The sequence below is a fragment of the Typopeltis vanoorti genome, chromosome 5, assembly GCF_054136105.1.
Source record: "Typopeltis vanoorti isolate ZY-2024b chromosome 5, IOZ_Tvanoo_1.0, whole genome shotgun sequence".
Taxonomy (NCBI): domain Eukaryota; kingdom Metazoa; phylum Arthropoda; class Arachnida; order Uropygi; family Thelyphonidae; genus Typopeltis; species Typopeltis vanoorti.
In genome coordinates this window covers 27,241,840-27,268,920 of record NC_143553.1, presented here as the reverse complement: position 1 = coordinate 27,268,920, position 27,081 = coordinate 27,241,840, and the positions used below count along the sequence as shown (strand labels likewise).

Sequence of the window (27,081 nt, the reverse complement as noted above, 5' to 3'; positions counted from 1 at the left end):
CTTGTCATCGCTCCTTCCTACCATTCCACCAAGTGAACTCTCCAATATCTACCCTTTAACTGCCTCTCAACAGTTTAAAAGTCTCGATCATATCACCTCTCCTTCTTCTATCCACCAAATTCTGCAGTCCACATTCCCTGTCGATCCTCATAACTCATATTGTACAGTCCTGAAACCATCTTTGTTATCTGCCTCTATACTCTTTCCACAGTCAGTTTATCCCATTTGCCAATCTGTCTAGTTTATTCAAATCCTCTTGCAGGGCTGCCACATCAGCACTATTACTGATAACCTTTCCCAGCTTCACATCATCTGCAAACAGCTGACTGTCCCCTTGCAATACATTGACAATATCAACTCGCTGATACCTATCAGTCAGCCAATTCCGAATCCATTTGACTAAACCGACATTTAAATCCATGTGCTGCAACTTAAATATCAGCTTATCATGTGGTACCCTGTCAAACGCCTTTGCAAAATCCAAAAAAATGGCAGTATATGCCTTTCCCTCATCAACTGCTCTTGTTACGTTATTATAAAAGGCAATCATATTACTAAAGGAAGAGTGCCCCTTAACAAATCCATGTTGATTTTTACAGATAACATTACCCTCATCTGAGCAATGCACAGGCCTATAATTAGACCCTTCCAGTCTGCTACTGCCCTTATGCAGTGGCACTATCTTACCTTCCTTCCATTCCTTGGGTACGTTTTCCCCAGCCAGACTTTTATTGAAAAGCCAGGGTCAACGGAGCTGTCAGTTCTTTAGCACATTCTCTCAAAACCCATGGTGAAATACCATCCAATCCAACAGCTTTACTGGCATCCAGAGTACTCAGTATTTGGAACACACTCTCCTCTTGCACCTCTAAACCCTGAACCTGCCCTATCCCTCTAGTATTAAAACCTCCTCCAGGATGAAATACTCCAATAAAGTGCTAATTGAACAACTCTACTATATCCTCTGCATCAGTTATTCTCATTTTTATCCTGCAGTGTCATTCTTCCATAATCGTTTCTCTGCCTACTGGCCACATAGTTAAAAAATTCCCTAGGATTATCTTTGGATCTTAGTGCAAATCTCTTCTCATATTCCAGTTTTGCCTTCCTCACCATTCTGGTCACTCTCCTGGCCTGCATCTTATATTCTTCGTGCCTATCCTCCACCCCTCTCCTTATATCTCTTCCATGATCTCTTTTACAACTGCAGTTCCTGTTTGATATCGTTTGTCATCTACTTTACACCAAATTGTGTCCGCTTCAGCAATTATTGTGTTGACATTTCACAGAGGATAAGAGTAACCAGTCATTCATTTTCTATAAATGAATGACTGATTATTTCTATTTCCACTTTACACCAAATTGATCATTGAACATTAAACTTCATAATACATTGTACCTTGAACTTCATAAGTCTGGTCTTGCACCCCATGGGATTAAAAAACATGGTATCATTTGGAATAAGGTGGCTTGCCTCCTCTATAGAAGGTTTTAAATATAAACATCTATTAAAAGAAAGTTCTGAAGCTCAATTACATTGGCATAATTTAAATCGGAAAGAAATATGTCACATCAAATATCTAACAAAAATGCTTTGTTAGATATTTGATGTGATCCGTGTTTTAGAAGCAGCACTTGCTGTTATTGATTAGGTGGTCATTGTATTTACCCTGTATCTTGTTTCTTTTAATTGCGCTCTTATAATACTGCACTATTTCATCATGAAATATCTGTGCTAATTTTATTAAAGTTATTTACTATTACCAGCCAGCCTAGTTGGCTGAGTCGTTAGCATATAATAAATTTAGTTTAGTCCTTTATCCAAGTGTGAGCAAACCAAGTTTGAACCTGAAAATATCTTCAGGACTGGGGTAAGTTAGTACAACACCAGGCAACTCATAGCAAAGGCGGACCAAGCTAACATCACTCCTATCTCAGTATCTCCCATAATGCAAAACACATCCCCTTGCGGATATGTATAATGTTATAGATTAAGGGAAGGGCCACTACCCAGACCAGTTTCGACCTTTATTGAGATCTCTTCAGTGGGAGCCAGGCCCAGAAGTGGAGATACCAGGCGAAGCAATAGCGAGGTCATCTTTACCTATAGGAGTTGCCAAAAGGTGTGCCACCTCTTTATTAAATTACTCTGGATTTAGAGAAAGATGTTGAAAGTTTATTTTTCACTTGGTTAGACTATAATAAATTTTGTTTAATCCTTTATCCAAGTGTGAGACAAAGTTTGCACCTGAAAATATCTTAGCATATCTGCTCTCCAGCCAAGAGGTGTGGGTTCAAAACCCACCATGGGCATGGATGTTTGTGATTGTCCTACTAAGTCTGTGTGGAAAGGGAATCTGCGACCCTACCATTTATTCTAGCAGAAGACTTCACTCCCAAAACTCTGTGAGGTACATGAGTGACCATACGGCATCTACGTACATCAAATGTACATTTTTTTTTTTTAAACTTTGACTAACATGCTCTCTCTCTCTCTCCCTCCTTTGATATCTAGCAGTCATTTATTAGGCAGTTTACCTAGAAATTTTACGGCATAGATAATTCCTTCGTCTAACTTTATCTAAGGTAAGACTTATCATTAATAAAGCCATATTTCCCTCTTCTTCCTATAAAGTATTATGTTCCTGTTCACCCCTTGCAAAATTCAGCCCTTAATTAACTTTTCCAACACCTTAACCTTTATGACTATATCCTCTGGCACAGTCAAAATATTTGAATGCTTGTTTGATATTCAGTGTTCTTGATTAAATTATTTGTTTATTTACCTTAATCTCTTTATTCTTGACAATGCCTTGGATCGGGTTACTGTTACACAAATTATTGAAATAAAAAAAATATATATATTTTTTTTATTAATATTTAATGAGATCCCTTATGAGGTGTAAGTTTTCGTGGATAGATCGACAAGGATGGAATAGCTCTAATGCCTATCTATTATTTTGTTCAGAGTGGGTTTAAGTTTGTTGGCTAAGGCTTTTGATATTATTATAGTCAGTGTTTATGATGGAGATGGGTTGCCAGTTTCCTAATTTTGTCATATCTCCTTTTTATGGAATGAACTTAATAACAGATGTTGTTATATTGAGTGGGAAGCCATTGATATTGGCTTCAAGATATACCTGTAGAGGATAGGTTCAAGCTGTTCCCAGAAGGAATGTTAATATTCAGTGGTGAGCACATCTATGCCAGGAGATTTATCTTTAGGTAAGGAAGTGCAGGCAGTTGTCAAATCGTGTAGCATGATGGGGAGTTCTGTCTTATGCTGCATAGCTGGTGAGAGTCTTTTCACATTGGAGAGAATTATATCAGTGGCATCCATGGATGTTGAGTTAGCTTGGCATAAATTTTTGTAGTACTGCAAGGTATATAAAAGAATTTCTTCATGATTTTCTATGATGTTTCCACTATCTGTTGTTATAGCAGATATAGTGGTGCTCTCTTGTTGTTGGTTTTCCAGTGAAAAGAAATACTTTGTGTGTGCATCTGCAAAGTTAATGTATCTGTATCATGCTCTTATTAGTGCTCCTCTTGCAGAGTGTTCTAGGTGTGAGTGTATGGTGGCTTCTAGGGACTGTTATTCCTCAGATTCCAGATGATGTGTTTTTGCTGTTGTTGTTGCAGATTTTTTTTTAGGACTGAATGTTTATTCAAATTTCTCTGGTAACTGTACTTTTGGGTAAATACCCTCACATTGGCTTTAACGAGTGGCCACCACTTGGAAATTGATTGGGAAGTAGGCATGTCTCTGATGAGAGTTGCAGTATAGTTTTTGAGGTTCTGAGATATTCTGTATCCTGTAGTAGACTGTTATTCAATATCCAATATGCTCCTCCTTTGTGTCCGGTGTGTCCATGAAGGCAAATGCTTAGAAGGATGGAATCATGGTCTGATGCATGAGATGGATGGTATGTTGACACTCCTTACAAAGGGTATTGTGTGCATGGATACATAGTACTTATTGAGCTGTGGATGGTCTAGGGCTCTGGTAGGACCACCTTTGACCTTCCAGGAAAACTCTTTTTCAGGTGGGTACAGGTGTCTAAAGATATCAGTCAGCTCGTAGTCATTGATTACATCCTGAAGAAGTTGAGCTAGTGAGTTTTGATGTTCTCGGCATTGTTCTCTGTCCATTGCAGGATCTAGAGCGCAGTTGAAATGCTCTGCCAGTATGAGGTGGTCATTGACTTTGCTGAGATGGTTTGGGATAAACTGTATTACTACACAGCAAGCTGTTCGTTTGTGGTATGTGTACATTAATAATATGTATTTTCTTTCCTGCCTGAGTTGTAATGAGTGCATATATTGCACACCCAGGAAAGTTATTCATGATTCCTAATTTTAGGATTATTTTCTTATGAATTCCAGTGCTGACTCCTGATCCATGAAATTGTATGGCAGGACAGTGGTGCATGGTATAAGGCCAGTTCTTCCATTGCTGATCTGAAGCTTTGCTGGTGGAATGGAGGTTAGTTCCCTGTAGCATAATTATTTCTGGCCAGTGGACAAGGATATGCTGTAAGGACGAGCCTATTTCACAGTGGTATTGCACATCCTCTAGCATTTAGTGAGAGAAAGTTTACTGAGGTGCTCATTATTTTATGATTTATTTTGTTGGCGGAGTGATCCTCACTTACTTTAGGGATAGTTACACTACTGCTGGGATTCAAGCCCGTTGATCAAGTAGTAGATTCTTTTCCTGAGATTGAGACTTTTTCTTCCTTTTTTTCCTGCTAGAATGGTTCTTAATTCTTCTGTTTATTATTAATTCTATTAATTAAATTAATATAATATAATATATTATATTTATTATATTAATATTTATAAATAATAGAAATTAATTCTATTAATTCTTCTATTAACTCTCTCTCTCTCTCTCTCTCTCTCTCTCTCTCTCTCTCTCTCTCTCTCTCTCTCTCTCTCTCTATATATATATATATATATATATATATATATATATATATATATATATATATATATAATTGCTATGAGTGAGCTGGGAGTTGTAGTTCTTGAGGAATACTTCTTCTTGGGGAAGATTATTCCACAGAAATGAGGTAGATAGAATAAAGATTACTGGGCATAGTAGGTTTTGTGAGTCAGCAGTTCAATGTAAAAGGATATTGGGCAGCTGCTATTGGTGAAATCATGGGGTGCATTATGGATGATTGTTTTGTTGAACATTGCCCATGGAGTCTGTATGCACTACAATACCAAAACAGTATATGGGGTAGTCTGATCTAAAGAATGCCATGAGATGGAATAAAAGAAGAGGATGAAAAATTGGCACAATGCAATGAGTTTTGTGCTGAACTGTATATAGATGTTTTTCTGCAGCTTCTCATGTACTTATATGATTACATGAAAGTAGATGAATGGCAGTGGCCACCATTTTAGTGGAGCTGTATATGTGAGGAAGCAGTTGGAGGAAAGAGTTATCTTCTTCTGCATACCATCAAGAATTCTTAGGAATGTTTTAGTACACTACCACAAATGTTAGAACATAATTCTAAGATCAAGTGGATTTGGGATTTATAAACTGTTAGGAGTTGTACAAGTATGAATTAGTGTTTTGAATCAAAGAGGGTGCCAAGTTTGAGGCTGAGAAAAAGCTGTATATGTGAGTTGTTTGTGCTAAGACAGGCTAGATTTGAGAAAGTCAACCTAAGAAAAGAAAATTGAACTTGACTGGTGATAGGAATAATAGGATTGAAAGTTATTAGATTCTTTTCATTCCACTTGAGAGAATGGTAAGGAAATCAGTATTTAAGATATTGGTTATATAAGGTATAAGAAGTCTCAAAAGAAAAAGAGGAATGGAAAATACAGTTAATAAGGTTACATTATTAAATGAATAATTGCCAACACCTGAGCTATTCTGTATGTTATAAGCATTAAAGTTAACTCCACATTCTAAGTAAATTGAATCTTTGAATTTAGTTTATGGGTAATTATATAGGTGGTGCAATATGGCATCCAAGATGTGGACCTAGCCCAGATAATAAAATTGAAGATGGGGATGTAGATGACTTCAAGAAAGATGGTTTTATTGATGCACACAATGTAAGTTTTTATTTTAATTTCTATTTGCATCTCTTTTTGGTAAGTTTTTTGGCAACTATATAGTAGTTATTGTAGATTGTAATTTGACTAGCTTTGTTTTTGAATATTTAGGAATTATGTAACATATTCAGAGTACCATAGATGTTTGTGGTTGTCTGAGAAAATACTAGTGGTGGTGGGCAGTAGATGGTTCGCTGTGGTTGGTGGATTGAGTAGTAGAGACAGTTGTAGAGTAGGTGCCTCCTCTGAGTCTTTGGACTCCTTGGAGGTGTCACATAATAACAATAATATTTATATTATTATTATTATGTGACATTAATATTAATATTAATAATAATTTAAGATATTAATTTGCAAATTAAATGAATAAGATACAGGGGGTGCTCAAGGTTCAAAACTGTATAACTAAGAGAAGACTTCCGCATAGCCTTTAAAGAAATGCAGAGAACCTGTCAGAGGCCAGGGCTTCTGACTTAATGTCCAATCCTCACTTTCTCATGGTCCACCCTGTTCGTTATCTACCTGGATACTGAACGCATGAGGATTGGTTAGCAATTTGGGATTTAGCCGACCAAACTGTATTATTAGCTTTAACCACAAGTAAAATGATGGTACAACATGACAGAATTTCATGCCAGATGGGTTGTCGCCCAGTTAAATAAGGAAAATTATTGATAGGAAGTTAGTAATGATGAAAGTTCTTCCTGTAGTACTATTATAACATCCTGTATACCCCTTGAGGGTACATGTCAGGAATTTGATGATGATGATGATTCAGTGCACCATATAATTTTAAGCATAATACCTAATTTTAGCAAGGCATATCTTGACAGTTTATATGCAACAAGGTGATTATATAACAGTTGGATTATGGAGTGCTCTCCTGTTATGATTTTTTTTACTGCATTAGCAGCATGTACAGTAAGAAGGGGATTTAGACTCTTCCTAACATTGAGAGGTGCACGCACGCGCGTGCACACACACACACACACACACACACACACCTCTTAAGGGTCAAAGCTGTATAACCGGGAGGAGACTCCACGTAGCCATTTAAGGAATGTAGAAAATTGATTTATGTTTCTGACCTAATGTTCAATCCTCAGCTTCTTGTGGTGCATCCTGTTAGGTATTTACCTGGATACTGAATGAACAAAGATGGGCTGGCAGTTTGGGATTGAGCCAACAAAAATGTGTTCTTATTGACTTAAACCACAATGTAAAATCACTTGACAGATAACAGATTAATTTGGAAGATAATTATTGATCAGCAGTTAGTAATAGCGTAACCTTTACATGTAGTACTATCATAATTTATCCTGTACACCTCCTGAGAGTACATATCAGTTGATATGTATAGTTGATATGTACATATCAGTTGATATATATATATATATATATATATATACAGGGTGTTCGGGATAAATTTGACATATTTATAATTAATTATATTTTTCCGTAAGTTACATGTATTAACACACACTTCTCTTCATTTAAAAGTTTGGACCCTTCTTCATTCATATACAAGATGTCAGAAAGGATGGATAGCTGGAACCCACCTGAATCATGGAAGAGAATAACTTGTATCATGATGATTCGTGCCCGCCATCAAAATAAGGATATTACGACTGCTGCCCAATGCTCCCTGAATACAGTAAAAACAATCAGGCATGAACTAGAGACTTGCAATGGTGACTACGAGGATGTAGCAAGAAGAAAGATCCCTAGCAGACGATCTGATTGCGTTCGTACAGCAGAATTCCTCGCAAATCTGCAGGAACAGGTGTTGAAGAACCCTGGCATTGGAATTCGGGCTTTGTTCGTGGAGTTGCTAACTGTAGTCAAGCCCTGGATAACAAGGGTAGCCAATGGTAGGCCGTATGTATGGCAGCAGGATTCGGCCCCTTGCCACACCTCTGGGAAAAGTCAAAAATGGTTGTCTGAAAATTTCTACGACTTCACCAGTCCAAATGTTTGGCCTCCAAACTCCCCAGACCTTAACCCCATGGATTATTTTGTATGGGGCGCAGTTGAAAAAGACACCAATCGCACTTCCAGTAATACAAAAGCCCAGTTAATGGATAAAATTAAAACAGTTTTTGCGGCCCTTCCCAGGGAGACTGTAGCATCAGCTTGTTCGAGGTTCCGAAGCAGAATTGAAGCTGTGATCGATGCTAATGGTGGTTATTTTGAGTAAATCTTGTTGATAGTATTGTAATTAACTCTGCCTGTAATGTTTTTTTGTCAATTCATTAAATTTAATAGATACAAAGAAGATTTTCTTTTTCCTTACGAAACAGTCAAATTTATCCCGAACACCCTGTATATGCAGGGTGTTTCAAATTAAAGTATCCCTATTCAGAGCAATCTGTAGAGAGAACCAATAATCAAAATACCCTCAAACTTGGTGGGTACCCTAGAAGAAGCAATTTCAACAACAAAAAGTAATTAGTTGAAAGATGACTTATAGGGGAAATATGCTGCTGTGAGCAAGAAGATAGTGAATTTTGCATACTGCTTGAGCCATAGGGTGGTATAAACCAGGCGTCTGACCAAATCTGGTTTATTATCAGGACATGTTGAGCAATTTTGTCATCTCGCAACTGCATCAAAAAGGGTTTCTGAATATAACAGTGTTGAATCAGGTTAGAGCACCTTCCTACATAGGATTTGGTCAACAATTACTGCACCAACATTTCACAGATAATGAGTAATTTTGGTACAATAATTGTCGAAATCCACATTTTCTATGAAATAGCCACTGCATTTACCAGACCTTAACCTTTTTGACTTTTGCCTTTGGAGTTAACTCAAAAGCATAGTGTATCAAGGACAAAGTTCTTTCCTTGGCAGATTTGAAAGACAAAATCACACATCATGTGTGAAACTTTCAACAGCTCAATTGCATATTGCTGACAATGCTGTATGGCAGTATCAGCTGTTGGTTCTGCACAATGCCTAACACATTGAATACCACCTTCAATGATTACACACACACACACACACACACACACACACACACACACACACACACACACACACACACACACACACACACACACACACACACACGCACAGTGCTGTGCCATGGGTAGGAGGCACCCTTGCGCAAAACTTTTTTCAGCGCCCCCATAAAATAAGTTTCCATGAAAAATTTTTGTGAAAAATCTTTGTTAAAAGTACAAAACAGTTTATATGCATACATAAAAATAAATTTTATTTAACAGTAATAGAGCATTGTAATCACTGAAATTCATTAATAAAAAAAAAAAAAAAACCGCTAATGCCTTTTTATTCCCATATCCCTCGCTCAAACTAGTGAGCCAAGCGCTGTGGTCGTACCTAAGAAGAGCTCCTGATTCAGATAAGTGAATCTAGGAATAATTAATTATATATGCGTAACTGTTTGAGTAAGAGCGGCTGTAAACGTTGTGCACTACCGGTATTATTAGTGTGGGGGATTTTTCTTGCCTAAACTTAATTACGAAATCATTATTAGACCTAGTAACCTGCAGGGAAAAAAAAAAAAAAAATGGCGGCGGCATTGTCATTCCATGATTTTAATTTAGATTTCAGTCGTTTCGTTAAGTGTGAGGTCAGTTATATGTATTCCTTCAATTACATAAATGATTTGTGGATGTTTAGTGCAGATGGAAGAAGGGTGTGTGCGAAGTGTGACTTGAAGGAGGAATTGATGAATGCAAATATGAAATTGATGACAGAAAGTGTTAGTAACGATTGTGTCGTGTGTGCACGTTTGAAAGAGAAGGATGGTGAGAAAGAGAGGCAAAAAAATGTTAAAAAATCAGGAAAAAAGAAAAAGAGCGATTTGAAAACCGTAACGGATGTTAAAAGGGACGAAAGTGAGACGAGAGTGGCAGAAACAAATGAAATTGAGAGAACGAATGAAAGTAGAAATTAACTCTTTCATGCCATCATAATTTATTTTAATAGTTTTGACCTGAATTCTCTTAATTTCATTCCGCATCCATTTCATTTCTTGCTTCATCCAATCCAATTCACCTTCCAAACCTCGCGACACATTCTCTCTATCATTAAATCTTTCTAACTTTCTAACTCTCGACCCCCTCTTCTCACTTTCCCTCTTATTCAACCTTCTTTGTTTCCGTACTTTCGGTCCAACATACGCCCAACTTTCACTATCATTCTTCTAACTTTCACTCTCACATATCTTTCTTTGTTTCTGTACTTTCGGACTAACATACGTCCAACTTTCACTATCATTCTTCTCACTTTCACTCTCACATATCTTTCTTTGGTTCAGTACTTTCGTTCCAACATGCGTCTAACTTTCGCCATCATTCATTCTTTCGATTTTTTTTACTTGCGATTTCTGCATCACGCCATTTCTACTTTCATTCATTCTCTCAATTTTGTTTCTTTCCGCCTCACTTTCGTCCCTTTTAACATCCGTTACAGTTGTCAAATCGCTCTTTTTCTTTTTTCCTGATTTTTAACATTTTTTCGCCTGTCTTTCTCACCATCCTTCTCTTTCAAACGTGCACTCGCGACACAATCGGTACTAGCACTTTCTGTCATCAATTTCATATTCGCATCCATCAATTCCTCGTTCAGGTCACACTTCGCACACACCCTTCTTCCATCCGCACTAAACATCCACAAATCATTTATGTAATCGAAGGAATACATACAACAGACCTCACACTTAACGAAACGACTGAAATCTAAATTAAAATCATGGAATGACAATGCCGCCGCCATTTTTTTTTTTCTGCAGGTTACTAGGTCTAATAATAACGATTTCATATTTAGTTTAGGCAAGAAAAAAAAAACACACTAATAATATCGGTGGTAGCGTACAACATTTACAGCTGCTCTTACTTAAACAATTACGCATATATACTTAATTATTCCTAGTAAAATGTATCTGAATCAGGAGCTCTTCAAATTGCCAAGAAAAATTCCCATGCCGGGAATCGAACCCGGGCCTCCTGGGTGAAAGCCAGGTATCCTAGCCACTAAACCACATGGGATTAAAATGTGCTAAAATAAAGGACTACAAATTTATTTGCTCTCTTATAACTGGGAATGATTTACTTAACAGAATAAACCCTGTGAGTAAAATGCTTCAAGACAAAAATATGAACATTACACTTGCTTTAGAATCTATCGAAAACTTAGAAATATTCCTACAAGAGTATCGATCAGATACAAATTTTAAAGAAGTTCTAAAACGACAAAAGAATTGAGTGAAGAGGTGGATGGAGAACAAGAATTTAAAACTGGTACGGAAGTTCGACGACGAAAGAAGACACGACAATTTGACTACGAGCTTCATGACGAAACGCCACAATCGCCAGAAGATAAATTTAGAGTGAATGTGTTTTATACACTTCTAGACATTGCAATGTGTTCGTTAATAGAACGTTTTGAACAACTAAAAACATATTATGATAATTTAAATTTCTTGTATAGATTACTACAAATAAATAACGAAGATTTACGAAAAAATTGTGACGATTTAGAGATTCTCTTGAAGGACTGCGACAATAAAGATGTAAATGCAATAGAACTATATGACGAGTCATGTGCTTTCCGGGATATTTTTCGGAAGGATAATTTAAATATTCAAAACCCTTTCGATATTCTTAATTTTATTGTGTCCAATAATTTATCTTTTCCTAACTTTTCAATTGCTTTAAGAATACTATTAACCTTACCTGTTAGTGTAGCGAGCTGTGAACGTTCCTTTTCTAAGTTGAAATTGATTAAAAGTAGGTTTTAATTTAAAACCTACTTAAGAACAAGTATGTCACAAAAAAGGCTTGTTAGTTTGGCATTAATAGCTATTGAAAATGATATATGTGTGGAATTAGACGTTAAGACCATTATTTCTAATTTTATCAATATGAAATCAAAAATCCAAAAATTTTAATTTAAAAAAATTTCAAGTATATTTATGTACTTTAATTTATTTTCTGTTATTCTGTAAAGATGTTATTTTTTGAATACTGATATTAAATGTTCTAATTATTTCTGAATTCTTTTCTTATTTTCTCATCTATCTTGAGTTTCTTTTATTTTCCTAAAAGATAGTTCCACTTATAAAAATTATTAAAAAATTTTACAAGTTACTAAGAATTTAGTATCTTGTAAAATGCAAGAAATTTTTAAACGTTAGTTCAAATAAATTTTAACTTTAATTAAAATTCATTTTAATTTTGTTAGCAATTCAGGTCGGTGAGAAGGCTATAATAACTGTATCATTATATTCACTGATTAAAGTAAAGTGGCTTTATCAAAATTTGCTTTAACATTTGATATTTGAGTTTTTAACGATTATCCTGCCTAGTCAACACCCCCGGTTCGTTACATTTAGCGAACCAACGTGTGGTTGTTCTGTCAAAATTTATTTAAGAAATTTCAAATAATTTAAATTTTTATTATCGTAAAAGAACCACACATGCCCGGAACAGGGGGCGCTTAGATAGACATTGCATGCAGGCGGCAAAGACCCTAGTGCCGGCTCTGATTATGGGTATCTTCATGGAGTCAGTAGACTCATCGCGAGAGACCCAAACTAGCAAAACAATATCTATCATATGTGTTCTTGAATTCATTTACAGACAAAGAAATCACAACTGAGTCAGGGAATGCATTCCACTCATTCACCACCCTCCAGGCCAAAAATCTCGTTTTCACACCCTTGTTAACCACACTTTTCCTTAATTTACAGGGATGGCCTCTTGTTCTTCCATCACTATCACACAGCTGAAACATTTCCCTTTCATCAATCTTATAAAAACCTTTTAGTAATTTAAATGTTTCTATCATATTCCCTCTTCTATGCCTATCGACCAACCTCTGCAATCCACAAGCTCTCAATCTATCAATGTAGGGATCATTTTTTACATCACTCACCAACTTAGTCACTCTCCTCAGAACTTTTTCCACACCCTTCTCATCTCCAAGGAATCCAGGTGACCAGACCTGAGCACAGTAATCCAAATATGGAAGTATCAATGCTTTATAAAGATGAATAATAACCTCTTTATCTCTGGATGTTAGTGTGTTCCTCAATAACCAAGTAATCCTATGTGCAATCTTGGACACCTTAGCAGTGTGTCCTCTGAACTTCATCTCCCTATCTACCAACATCCCCTAAGTCTCTAGCCTCAAAAATCTCTTGGAGTACCATTCCATCAATGTACTACATTGATGGAACAGTATGTACTATTTTACCTATTTTGATTTTTTATTGCGCTACCCAACTTTGCATCATCAGCAAGCAAACGAATATCTCCCTTTAAGCCATTTCCTATATCATTTATGTACAAATTAAACAACAATGGCCCAAGCACAGAGCCCTGAGGCATATTACTGGTCACTAGCCTCATCCTGGACTCTGCTCGTCCATACACCACCTTCTGGTATCTCTCCATGAGCCATTCTCTTATCCATATCACTAGTTTAATATCCATCCCCATCTGCTACAATTTGCACAACAGTATTCCATGGGGTATCCTGTCAAAAGCCTTAGCAAAATCTAGAAGTACCACTGTGTAGACATTTCTTTTGTCCAACTCAGATGTCATTCTATTATAAAAGCTAATAAATTGCTAAGGCAGGATCAGCCTTTAACAAAACGATGTTGGCCCCTATACAGTATCATATCCTGATCCACCCATTCTTGAATTTTGCCTTTAACTAACTTTTCCAATACTTTTACCACCACTCCCAAGATGGTGATTGGTCTGTAATTAATACCGCAGTTTTAGAGCCACCTTTATGCAAAGGAACTACTTTGCCTTCTTTCCACTCTCTAGGGACCATACCAGAGTTCAAACGTAAGTTAAATAACCAAGTAAGAGGTGTTAACAATTCCTTTGCACATTCAAGCAACACCTGAGCTGATATTCCATCTAAACCTACACCAATATTTGCATTTAAATTTTGCAATATACTAAGTATCTCTGATTTCTTAACTTCCATTCTCACCTTAGTTATTGCTACAGGTACAGAGATATTCTCACTTGGGTGATAGACTTTTGAAAAGTGGTCACTGAGTCTACTATTACATCTGAAGTGGTCACCTCAATACCATCAGCAACCACTAAAGTTATCCTTCCGAAGTCATTCTTCCTTTTACTTGCCACATAGCGGAAGAACTCTTTGGGATTACCCTTGATCTCCTTGGCTAAGGTGTCATAATCTGATTTATCTTTTCTGACTATGCTGGTAGCCTTCCTAGCTTGAGCTTTGTACTGCTCATGGGTGTACTGATCGCCTTTCTCCTTGTAAATTCTCCATAACATTTTCTTTTTTTGCAGATCAATCTTGATACTACTACTCATCCATCTAACGCCTACCTTGTTTGTCTTCCTGATCATGGGGACACAATCTGATATTGCCTTCCTCGGATATCCACTGATTTTATCCTATGCACTGCTAACACCTTTCCCCTGCAATATGTTCTGCCATGGGACAGCTGCAAGCTCATTCTGAAGCTTGTTATAATTGCCTAACCTGTTGTTCCATATATACTACCCCTTCTTAAGAGAGAAAGTCAATATCACATGATCGCTCTCACCATTTGGAGGTAACGAGGCTTATGCCTATATCCTCTGAACCAATGACCAAGTCCAACACTCTTACACCACATGTCCCTTCAGTTATGTGCTGTTTCAAGTAATTATCTTGTAGAAGATATGAATTCCATTTCCATTTTGCCACGTGATATTTCTTCCTTCCAATTGATATCACCATAATTAAAATCCCCCATAATAATCACTAACCCCTGCACTCATTGCACTAATTTGCTGATGCATGAATTCAATATCATCCCATATATACCCTGGCCTATAGCAGCAACCAACTGTATATTTGGTTGCATTGGTCACTATTTCACACCAGACCACCTCAAGTGTACCATCATTCACATGTCTATCATCTTGATATACTACTTTCGTTGGCTGCAACTCATCAGCTATCATCAACAGTACTCCTCCCCTGGTTTTATCTTCTCTATCCTCCCTGAAAATACTGTACCCATCACATTCAATTCCAGTGACCACATCTTCTGCTGACAGCCAAGTTTCACTAATGCCTACAACTTTTGGTGAGATTGTACTAACTAATGCCAAAAGTTTTTCCCTCTTATTTCTAATGCTTCTTGCATTGGTATACAAAAATTGCAGATTCCCTTCAGTTTTTGTACCAGCTTGATAACTGATATACATGTCACTAATTTCAGTAGTCCCTTGCTGATTTTTATTCTCTCTATTCGCGATATTCAGTTTATCCACAAATAAGGATCAAAAATTATACAGTCACTGCTTAAGTTTCTCCCTCTTACACGCAACCTTTTCGATTTTAGTTTTCCTGCCCAATTACTTCAACTTGTTCAGAAAACAGTAACTTCTTCAATTGCTTATGACCTTCCATGTTCAGATGCAACCAATCTCTTGAATACAGTTGTCTTTTTCCTTCAAACGCACTCCAGACATCAACAAATTGCAGACCTCTTTTTTTTTTTTGCACATTCTTGCAATCATATCATTCATTATCATTGCTCGTCTACTTAACTCATAATTGTCAAAATGAGGAAGCACACACACTATCCTCCCATTGACACTTTTCTTCTTCACGATATCTAACAATGTTCTTAAATCTTTTGCTACCCGATTTATACTACCACTCAGGTCATTTGTACCCACCATAACTATCATCTTTTCTGCATTATGCCCTCTCTTTATTGCTAAAGCCACTCTCTCTCTATTGTCCACCAGCCAAGTACTCCTCAGGCATACCTCTCTCCATACCCTTAATCATAGAATCACCATATATTTTACCACTCATAACTTCATTCAAGTCCAAACAAGAGTCACTCATGGCTTCATTTTCTATGCTATTCATCACGACTCTCCCAGTTTCATTACTCAATGCTCTTTTACTTACTCTCTCACTCTCACAACATCTCGTTTCTTTTAGACCTCTTGTGCTTTCACTCTGTTGACTCCCAATCACTCTCATACTGTTTATTTCTTCATCAATCACCAAAGACTCTCAGATACTTAATCCTGTTCTAGTTACTTCAGCTAGAGTAATCTCCATAGTCCTAATTTCTCTATTCAATCTATTTAACTCAGATTTAATTTCCAGAACCTCCTTACTCAGCACTTCCAATTCCTCTTGCAAAAGATGAAAGTCACTTTTCATTTTCCCGAACTCCTGCCGAAGTTCATCCACTACGGTCCCAACGTCTGCTTTCATGCCTGATCGCTCCAGCCTATCCTGACACTTCTCACATACATCGACGTTTTCATTCTTCTCATTTAGCCAAACAATCCACAGATCCTTCACATTCCTCGGCACATACATATAACAGCTTTGAGTGTTTACTGTTCCACAAACATGAAAATGCGCTTTATCACTCCATAGGATGTTCCAAGGCCAATCCTCATCCACCTCCATGCTTTCCAGAAATGTCAAATGTTTCTCGGATGCTGACATCTCTCATTTGCAACTCTTAGCTGTGGCTGAGTTTATACGCATAGCATTGCAGTGATTTATGCAAAGCTCTCTAAAACTGTTGTGTATGGCAAATCTAATTGTCTTGTGGAATGTTAAAATGCATAAACCTACAGCATTTTCATTTGACTGCTCAACAACTGCAGTTGCAACATCTTTATGCATTTGCATAATTTCAGATTTACACCCTCTTCCTTGTTGGACTGTCAAACTGCCTGTCTCTTCAAATCTACAAACCATGCTTCATATTGCATATGGTGTCATTGGACCTTTTTTGCAAAGTCTTTGAGCATTACTTGTGAAGTGCAATGGCAGCATTTTCCTCATTCTTATAGAAACACTCACAAGCAAGGCACATTCTGGCAAAATGAGAATTATCATGCAAGTCAAATGACTGTAGAGTCAGTCTCGTTTCTTCATTTATACCACCTTATGGCTCACATGTATGCAGAATTCCCTATATTTTCTTGCTCACAGTTCCATATTTTTCTTATTAGGCATTTTTGAACTTTTTTTTTTTTTAAATTGTCAAAAATCTCTTTCCCATGATCTCTATGGATATTTTCAATTGAAGTTGAGTTAGCCGATCTCATATGGAGGTAGCAGATTTTTTCTCCCGATAACTCAGATTTTTCATCCCGCATACAGACAAATCAGCCCTTCAGAACACACACACAAAAAATGCTAGTGGTGGTGGTGTGAAATAGATGCCATTGATGTAGATAATGTTGATAGTAGAAGTTCGGTGTAGTGGTGGAGATGGAGAGCTGTAGAGTAGGTGTCCTCCCTTAATGACTCCTTGGAAGTGTCACCTAATAATAATGATGATCTCATTAGGGTGCCGACAAGTATTGAGGGTATTTCATTCTGCTTGTCTCTACAGATTGCTCTGAATTTGAAACACCCAATGTATATGTGCAACTACAAGGCAGCTCCATTATGATTAAATGAAAAAGTTGCTTGAAGCAATGCTTTGGCATGAAAAAAACTGCATGGTAAGGGATCAGTATTACAGAAATCAGGAGTTCTGGAAGAAAGATGATGACTAGTCTCAGTAGCAGTATTAAAAAAAAGGGGGGGGAAGAAAGTGACAGCCATGGCAAGGGAAATAAAATCAGACTATGAAACATAGCCTTTCAGGAAAAAGAAAATTCAAGGGAATTTTTCATTACATGGCAGTAGAAAGAAAATAACTCTGGAAGAATAACCTTAATGAATGCAGAAAATAGAGAGTAACAAATGATGCTTTGAAAAAAGCTGAGTTTTTAGGTAATCGTTTTAGTAAGTTTTACATACTAGGCAAGCCTGGCATTCACACTTAACTGGATGATGAGGTAGACCAGATGAAAGGTTAGAGGTGGACATGTTGGAGATAACGAAGCTATTTCAAGAACTTGATTTAAACACAGCAGTGGGATTGTATGGGATATCACCAAGGGTACTGAAGGAATATGCAAAAATATTAACAGTGCCTCTGACATGGTTATTCAACTGAGTTTTGGCATGAGCGCAACTCATTAGAGTTGTGCTCATGCCAAAAGGAAGCCAGTGTAATTTCATTATATTAGGGTGAAGCTAGAACAGAAGCAATTATAGATCAGTCCATATCTCTGAAGTGTTAATTGAGGTATTGGTGAGGCTAATCAGGATCCACAGTGAGTCATGGTTACATGAAGCATAATCCTCTGTAGAGATTAGCATGGCTTTGTTACTTTATCTTGCTTTAGTAATTTCCTTACATTTTATAATAGTGTGACTGCAGAGTTGAATGGTGGGGGTGAATATGCCTCAATACTTTTAGGCTTTCCAAGCTATTTAACAGGATTTCACACTGAAGGTTGTTACACAAATAGAAAAGAGTGTTATACGTTATGTATATGAGAGTATCTGACATCAGAGAATAAGGTATTGAGATGGAAAATCAAAGAAAAGATGGATGACTAGTGGAGTACTACAGATTCTATATTTGGCCCTTTGTTGTTTAATTCTTTGATGTAAAGAAAATGAGTTTCTTGAGTTTTTGAGGGATAATTACCGCAGACAGTATGTAATAAAGGGCACACGAGGATTAAGGGTCTTGGATTTGGTCATCTCATCACAGGATGTAATTATAAATGAGGTGTCAAATCATCCACCAATTGGTGAAAGTGACCATGAGGTGATTACCTGGGTGGTTGCCAGCAGTGCAAGGACCCCTGTGAAAAAGGGTATATGTGGAACTACAAGGTGGTGATTATGACGAGCTCAGAAGACAGCTTGTGGGTGTAGCATGGAATGAGGAGTTAGCTGGAAAAGAGATCAATGCAGCTTGGGGGATTTTCAAAAAATATTTAGTAGATGCAATGTCTAAATGTATTCCACAGGTGAGAAGGTTAAATAAGGTAGGTGTGAGATGGATGAATAAAGAGATTAAGCATGCGATATAGAGAAAAAGGGCATTGTGGAGGCAGCATAAGAGAAGTGGAAGTAACGAATTTCATGAGGTCTACAAAGACCAGGCAAGGAGGGTGACTTGGTTGGTGAGAGTAGCTAAAGAGAGGTATGAACAGCAGTTAGCTAATAAAGCCAAAAAGAATCCTAGGGAGTTCATTCGATATGTAGCCAGCAAAAGAAAGAATGATTATGGAAGGATGACATTGATTGGAGGAAATGGTATAAAGACAGCTGTTGCAGAATATGTAGTGGAGATACTTAATGAGCAGTTCATAAAGATCTTTCAATCTTGTGAATGTGACTTCATGGAGAGATTGAGAGCAGTTGATGATGGGGAGGAGAGACTAACTGTAAGTGAGCAAGAGGTGTTTGGGGAGTTGAGTAAACTAGATATAAATAAGGCTGTGGGACTTGATAATATATCACTACGTATTCTGAAGGAATGTGCCAGAGAGTTGACACCTGCCTTGACATATTTTTTTAATACGAGTCTTGCACTTGGTCAAGTTCCTAAAGAGTGGAAGGAGGGCAAGATTGTGCCACTTCATAAAGGAGGTGATCGAACTCAAGCATCAAACTATAGGCCTATCTGTGTGTCAGGTGTTGTGGTTAAGTTGTTGGAGAAGCTTGTGAGAACTAGGATCCAGAGTTGGGTTGACAACAATGGTATAATCTTTGATGAACAGCATGGAGTTGCTAAAGGGAGGTCATGTTTTAGTAATCTACTTACTTATTACAATAAAGTGACTGCTTCCTTTGACAGAGGAGAAGGATACACAGTAATATACTTGGATTTCGCAAAAGATTTTGATAGAGTACCTCATGATAAGTTGACAGTCAAACTAGAGCAGATGGGGTTGGATATTAGATTAGTGCATTGGATTGGAGACTGGCTATCTGATAGGTATCAACAAGTTGTGTATGCGGGAGCGATATCCAGGAAAAGAAAAGTCGCTAGTGGAGTGACTCAAGGGTTTGTTTTAGGGCCATTACTATTTAACTTGTATATTAATGATATTGGCGAAGATTTGGATGGAGATATTCAGTTGTTTGCAGATGATGCAAAGTTGGGACGAACCATAAAGAGTAGTGAAGATGTTGTGGCCTTGCAAGAAGACTTGAATAAATTGAGTGATTGGGCAAGCAAATGGGGATGTGAGTTCAATGTTGCAAAATGTAAGGTTTTAAAATTTGGAAAACAAAGATGGGATGCAGAATTTATGCTTTGTGAGAATATATTGTTGGAAGTAGAGGAAATAAGAGATCTGGGGGTGATAGTGGATGAGGATCTAAAATTTAGGGGACACATCGCCAAAATTGTGAAGACAACACAAAGACTTCTGGGATTAATGCGGAGGACACTGACGTGTAGAAGTAGGGAGATTCTTGTTCCATTTTATAAGGCCACGCATGGACTATTGTGCTCAGATTTGGTCACCAGGTTTTCAGGAGGAGGAAATGATGTTGGAAAGGGTCCAAAAGCGACTGACTAAGGGTAGTTTCTGACCTCTGGAATGTTAAGTATGAGGAAAGATTGAGAAGATGTAATTTGCAGAGTCTGGTGGAGAGAAGGAAGAGGGGAGATATGGTAGAGACCTACAAGTTGGTAAGGGGTTGTTATAAGATCAATGGTGGAGAAGTTCTACAGAGAATAGTGGGAGATCAGGGGAGAACCAGAAGTCATCCCTGGAAACTGTATAAAGAGGGTGTGAGTAAGGGAGTGAGAGGCAGGTTTTTTTCGTGCAGAGTTGTGAATGATTGGATGTCTGCAAGGAGTTTGAGTGTGTTTAAGATGAGATGTGTGTGTGTGATAAAAGGACCTCCCAAATGAGTCTTTGACTCCATGAGGTCTTGTTTAATAATAATAATTGGAGTTTGTCTGGATTTTGTTTATGATGCAGTTAGGAAGGGTGATATTGACATTTCCAATACAGAATCCTTGCAGACTGATCTAAATGAGTTAGTTCTGTTGGCAAATTATAATCCAGTTCTTTGTTGCTTAGTGCAAGGCTATGAATATTGACTGAGGACTTGCCTGCCCAAGCATTATATAAATGGTAATTTACTTCAAGTGGTCATCACAGCTAGAGACCTAGGTGTGATAATAGACATAGAGGTAAACTTTGATGTGACAAACACCCACAAGATGGTTGTCATCATATCAGACAACTGCACATTGAAGATAACACTAACTTGTAAGAACCAACCATATCTTGACTACTCTGCTCAGATATGGCACCTGGGTTCACAAGAGATGAGGAGACAATTGAGAAAATCCAGCAGAAAGTAACCAAGATGACTTTGTTCTGTGGAATTGTGTATATGAGGACAGCTGTGGGAATGTGGTCTTCCAAGTTAGTAATTAACCTGGATCTGAGTTAGGATGTGGTTAGGAAGCATGGAAGGGAAAGATTCCTATGTTGATTGTTTGGAGTGGTCTACCAGTAGGTGTTATGAGTCAATCTTCAGTGCATGTTTTAAAATAAATTTTGATGGACTATTTAGGTATTTAAGCACTGTGTAATCTGGAAAATTCTGACTACAGTCAGAATTTTTCTACCTTCATGTGATTAATTAGTAATAAGTCTTCAACTAAGAAATTTAATTTCATCTAGAATGGTAAAGGCATAATCATGTGTTAGTAAATGAGTAATACGAGACCGATTCATTATGCCATGCAACGGTGGTGGTCGGCGGTAGATGGCATTGGTGTAGATCAGTGGTTCTCAAAAAAATACCATAGGGCACACCTAGAAGATTTCTGGGTGCACCCTATGGTATTCCAGAGAAATATGTGTCTAGATATAAAAATAAATATAGTTACTATATTATACCTTTTCATTACGGATATACTACTCTTTTTGTCAACACATCATTATTATGTTAATTAACAGCGGTTTTTCTTGCAAACAGAACAAGAATATAGTTTATTCTTGTTGTGTATATTACTTATTTTAAAAGTGTTGGAAGTGGATGTTATGTGCATATTACTTATTTTCAGATAAATACACAAATAAAATGGATAGATTTCTCAAAAAGAAGCATGATATTGAAGAATCAGATTCTGGAAGTGAGCAAAAGTTAAGTGCAAATAAGAAAGCAAAATCGCGACCTACTCGCAAATATAATGAGTTATTTAAGCTTTGCTTTCACTTGGACCGGAAGTGAAGATCATCCTTTGCTGCTATGTTTAGTATGTGGATGTAAAATGACAAATGAATCATTGCTTCCTAGTAAATTGAGTAAACATTTTAAAACTATACACTCTAATTTACAAGATAAATCTGTAAGTTTTTTCAAGAGATTGTCTGAACAGCAAACAAAAGCGGCAAATTCTTTTAAAAGTATAATGACTGTTTCTGATAAAGCTCAAATCGCTTCTTATCAAATCTCAGAACTGATAGCAAAAAATATGAAAGATCATACTTTAGGTGAGTCACTTATTTTGCCTGCATGCAAAAAAATGATCATGACAATGCTAAGAAATGAAGCAGCAATGAAAATAAGCAAGATTCCTCTGTCCAACGATACAGTTCATAGGCATATTATAGAAATGTCTTCTGATATCGAGAAAAATGTATGCAGTAATAAACTTCAGTATTCAAATTTTGCATTGCAAGTTGATGAGTCAACAGACATTACCAACAAGGTGCAACTCCTAGCATTCATCCGTTTTATTAATGAAGATCAAATAGTAAATCAGTTTCTTTTTTGCAAAGAATTAAGTGTGTCTACAAAAGGTGAGGATGTTTTTAACATTTTGAATAGCTATCTTGATAAATGGCAGTTAACATGGAAGTCGTGTGTAGGCATTTGTACAGATGGAGCCCCTTCCATGGTAGGCTGTGTTAAGGGCCTTACATCTTTTGTAAAAAAAACAAAATGAGAATGTTATCATAACTCACTGCTTTCTTTATAGGGAGGCCTTGATGGTAAAAACATTCAGAGAAAAATTAAGAGAAGTTTTAGATCAAGTTGTTCAGATGGTAAACTTTATTAAAACAAGACCTGTCAAATTGCGTTTATTCGAAAAGCTTTGTATCGATATGGATTCACAACACAGACGGCTGCTTTTACACACTGAGGTGAGGTGGCTGTCAAGGGGGAAAGTACTTACCCATGTACACGAGCTATGACAAGAACTTCTTGCGTTTTTTGAAGAGATGAAACAATTACATTTTTGTAACCTCCTTTGGTGCGAATTTTGGATTGCCAGGTTACAGTATTTGGCCGATATATTTCAGCAGCTCAATATTTTGAATACTAGCATGGAAAGGAAAGAAGAAAATATTCTCACATCCACTGACAAAATGAAAGCGTTTCAGAGAAAACTACAGATTTGGAAAAGAAAAGCTGTTGAAGGTAATTTGGAAATGTTTCCATTGGTAAGTAACACTTGCATAAATGAAACACTTCCAATAATAGTTGATCATTTATGCAAGTGTTTTCCATCACTTATCACTGGACAATACGATTGGATTAGAAACCCATTTATGGAAACTTCAAGTGATTTTGGTTTAACACTAACAGAAGAAGAACTGGCAGCTATATCCACTGATCGTGGATTGATGATTAAACATAAGCAATTGTCTCTTGAAGCCTTCTGGATTTCTATAAAAGAAGAATGTGTGTCAATATCTCTAAAAGCTTTGAACATTTTACTACAATTTTCAACATCATATTTATGTGAATTAGGATTTTCTACCCTCACCACAATTAAGTGTAAAAAGAGAGGAACTCTTCAATGTATTGACGAGGAAATGAGAGTTTGCCTTTCAAATATATGCCCAAACATTGAAGCAATCGCTAGGACACATCAGGCTCATGTTTCTCATAAACTCAAGAATGAATAAACTTGAGGTATGTTTCATTTTATTTTTTTTTCTGTAATATTTGACTTTATTATTATAACATATTTCTCAGAAATTTGTATATAGTGCGCATACAATTATTTGTCGGATTTTAAATGCACGCCCCGATTTCAAAAAGTTTGAGAACCACTGGTGTAGATGATGAAGGTAGTTGTTGTTGGTGGTGGATTGGTGAAGACGGAAAGTTGTAGAGTAGTGCCCCTCCCTCGATGAGTCTTTGGACTCCCTGGAGGTGTTATATAATAATAATAATAATATAACTGGCTAACTTCCCAGAACATTCTTGGTTAACCAACTTAATCTGCTTGCCTCAGCCATAGTTAATTTGGCTGTGGTTTGTTTTATTTTAGTTTGAAACTAATCCAAATAAAGCATCCCAATATATTGGCTTGTGTATATTCACACTCATAGCTCATTTCTATCCTTTGTATGAATCTATTTAAATCAATGTATGACAACTGTATTAACATATTCAGAAGTATTAAAGTAGATAATCATAATGGTATTACTTAAGGAAATTAACAAAATATACTGTATGCTAATTAGAAATAAAACTTTAATTAATATTTCCAGTATTTCTGCAAAGTTAAATTTCTGTCATCACAGAACAAATTGATATGTGCACTATGCAGGGTAAGTATGACTGAAGCAGAACAATAAAGGTGGTCTGAAGTGCCCCCTAGGTGGGCTGAGATGGGTGTTCTTGGCTGTTGGATTGATGTTCTCAGGATGAGTGCTTCATATATTTGAGGCAGTTTCATACAACCAAATTTGCTGAGGTTTAGGTATTTCTTTAATTAAAGCTGGGGCAGATTCCAAGAAAAGTATTTCATATTTAAATTTGCTCCTGTGGAGTAAGGCGTCCTTTTTCATCATATTTTAAACAAGGTATGGTCAGCAAGCCATGAGTGGCTATAGCGGTAGAACTGGATGTAGTCTTTGTGTTTGGTGATTCTGATGTTGGCTGTCCTGCCTATTTCAATAGAGTAGGACAGCTAATTGAGTAATGGTATTTTGTTTTAAATGATTTTGTATTACAAAAGGTATGCCGGTATATTTGTGTAAGCTGAGTTATGATGTGCCTTATTGAATGAAACATTAGGATAAATTTGTAGTTATAAAGTTTATCTAACTAATAAATAAGTTTTTCAACTACATCTAGTTTGATGCTGAGAGCTTACTTATATTACTAATGTCCATTCTAATAAAGTAAATTTGCTATTTCTGATCTGGTCTCTTTAATGGACTTTTTTTTAAATAGATAATAATGAATTAATTTTTTTTTTTGGTTTTTGTTTTAGCATGCACCAAATAATCCTTTAATTCATTGTTTTCTTCATAATTTGACCACCTTGGTTCTCCAAGAGTTTGTCTGTGTATGTGAAGTTTAATTTTCCTTGTAGGTTAGTTAGTTACATGCATGCATGCCTGCCTGTTATAAGCGAGATATGACTGCATGAACTACAGTTTGTAATAATTGTGTGACGCATATTGTTTATGTTGCTGCACGTGATGAAAGTGTTGCAACCTCTGTTTCCTGCATTCCTGACAGCTTTATTCACCACCCTCTCCCAGCTTCTCCAGTTCCCGTTCAGTTAGCCCAAACTTCAGTTTCTATTATAAACAGGTTAGTTTATATAAAACTTAGATCAAATTATAATTTATTTTATGTTAATAAACAGTCTTAGTAAATGCTATTTAAGTTGGAAGGAGTATGTACCCAACCATTCAAGTTACGAATTGATTTTCAAAATGAATGAAAATTGATTCATGGTGTTCTTAAAAAACCATCTGCAGATTTTAAGAATGCTACACCAATGTAATTTCAGTTTCTTTGAACTTACATAGGATGTTGGGAAGTGGAGAACAAAAGTGTGCACTTTTTCCCATATTGCATTTTATGTATAAGAGTGAATGTTATTTTCAAATATGTAAATCAAATATAATCACTGAAGCTTTCTGTTATAGATTTAGTGGGTGTGTATAAAAAGAAGAATATTTTTTTTTGGGGGGGGGGGGGTACCTTAGCCATGTAGTTAACACAATTTATAGCCACCATTTGGTGATGATCTCCTCAAGTGTTCATCTGAAATGCAGAGAACCTTATAAAATATGTTCCAAATAAAAGCTGAAGGTAAGATGATGGTAATGAGACACCATTTGCTATCTCGACTATAGAACCTAAATTTGATTTTGGCACATGTAATGCTGTTGTGCCTAATTTTGCTAGTAAAATGATCCATTTGAAATTATTATTAGTTATTTGACTCCCATGGAGTCACAAGACTCATTATGCCACTGATATTATATGGAAGTAAAAGGGATTTTCCTCTTGAAAACTCAGATTTTACAGCTCAAAAAACAAACCAGATAATGCTCACAGTCAGGGCCAGATTTAGACTTGCTGAGGCCCTAAGATATACAAAACCCAGAGGCCCCCCTACTGCTTTAAATTACATCAGCTGGTCTCAGAAAAATTTAAAATATATACGCCTTAATTTGCAAGGCCCTAAACTGTAGCTTTTTTAGGCTTATACGTAAATTTGGCACTGCTCACAGTTGACAGATTATGTAGACAAGATTATTGGCCTTTGCAGGGCATCAAGTTTGTATGAAGCCAAATTACTTGGACACAAGTGTTTATTGTGCATAACACATTAAGGGGAGGGAGATGATATAATGTCATTTAATCTCTTTGTCATTTAAACAACAAAATATCATCTAAGGAAAATTGCAAGCAATCATAAGAAAATAAATATATTGACATTTTTGCAAATCATCCTTCTAATGAGACACCATTTGCTATCTCGACTATAGAACCTAAATTTGATTTTGGCACATGTAATGCTGTTGTGCCTAATTTTGCTAGTAAAATGATCCATTTGAAATTATTATTAGTTATTTGACTCCCATGGAGTCAAATAACTAATCACAAGACTCATCCTGGGAAGATCAAAACAGTCTATTATACCACTGCTTAAACTCCTCCACCATTTGCACTTGCACCAACTTCTCAGGCAGTGCATTCCATGCTCCTACCACTCTCCATGCAAAAAATGTACTTCGTACCCTTTTACTCACCACCTTCTTTTGCAACTTCCAGGGATGGCCCTTGTCCTTGCTCCTTTCAAGGTTATACAGAATTTCAGTAAATGGAATTTTTCATATGGAGGGTGGGGAAAGG

General features: G+C 36.7%; 1 protein-coding gene and 1 non-coding gene across 3 annotated transcripts in view; one reads left to right on the top strand and one right to left on the bottom strand.

Moving 5' to 3' along the window:
• LOC150106272 (actin-binding LIM protein 2-like) overlaps nucleotides 1-27,081 on the top strand; it is a 614,582-nt gene that overhangs the window by 259,929 nt on the left and 327,572 nt on the right. For both annotated transcript variants that reach the window (XM_090392297.1, XM_090392298.1), the window contains exon 8: nucleotides 5,978-6,081. In XM_090392297.1, coding sequence (XP_090248423.1) covers nucleotides 5,978-6,081 — 104 coding nt within the window. The remainder of the gene's footprint in view (nucleotides 1-5,977; nucleotides 6,082-27,081) is intronic.
• TRNAE-UUC (transfer RNA glutamic acid (anticodon UUC)) lies at nucleotides 11,025-11,096 on the bottom strand. Its single transcript has one exon. It is a non-coding gene; the product is annotated as a tRNA-Glu (tRNA).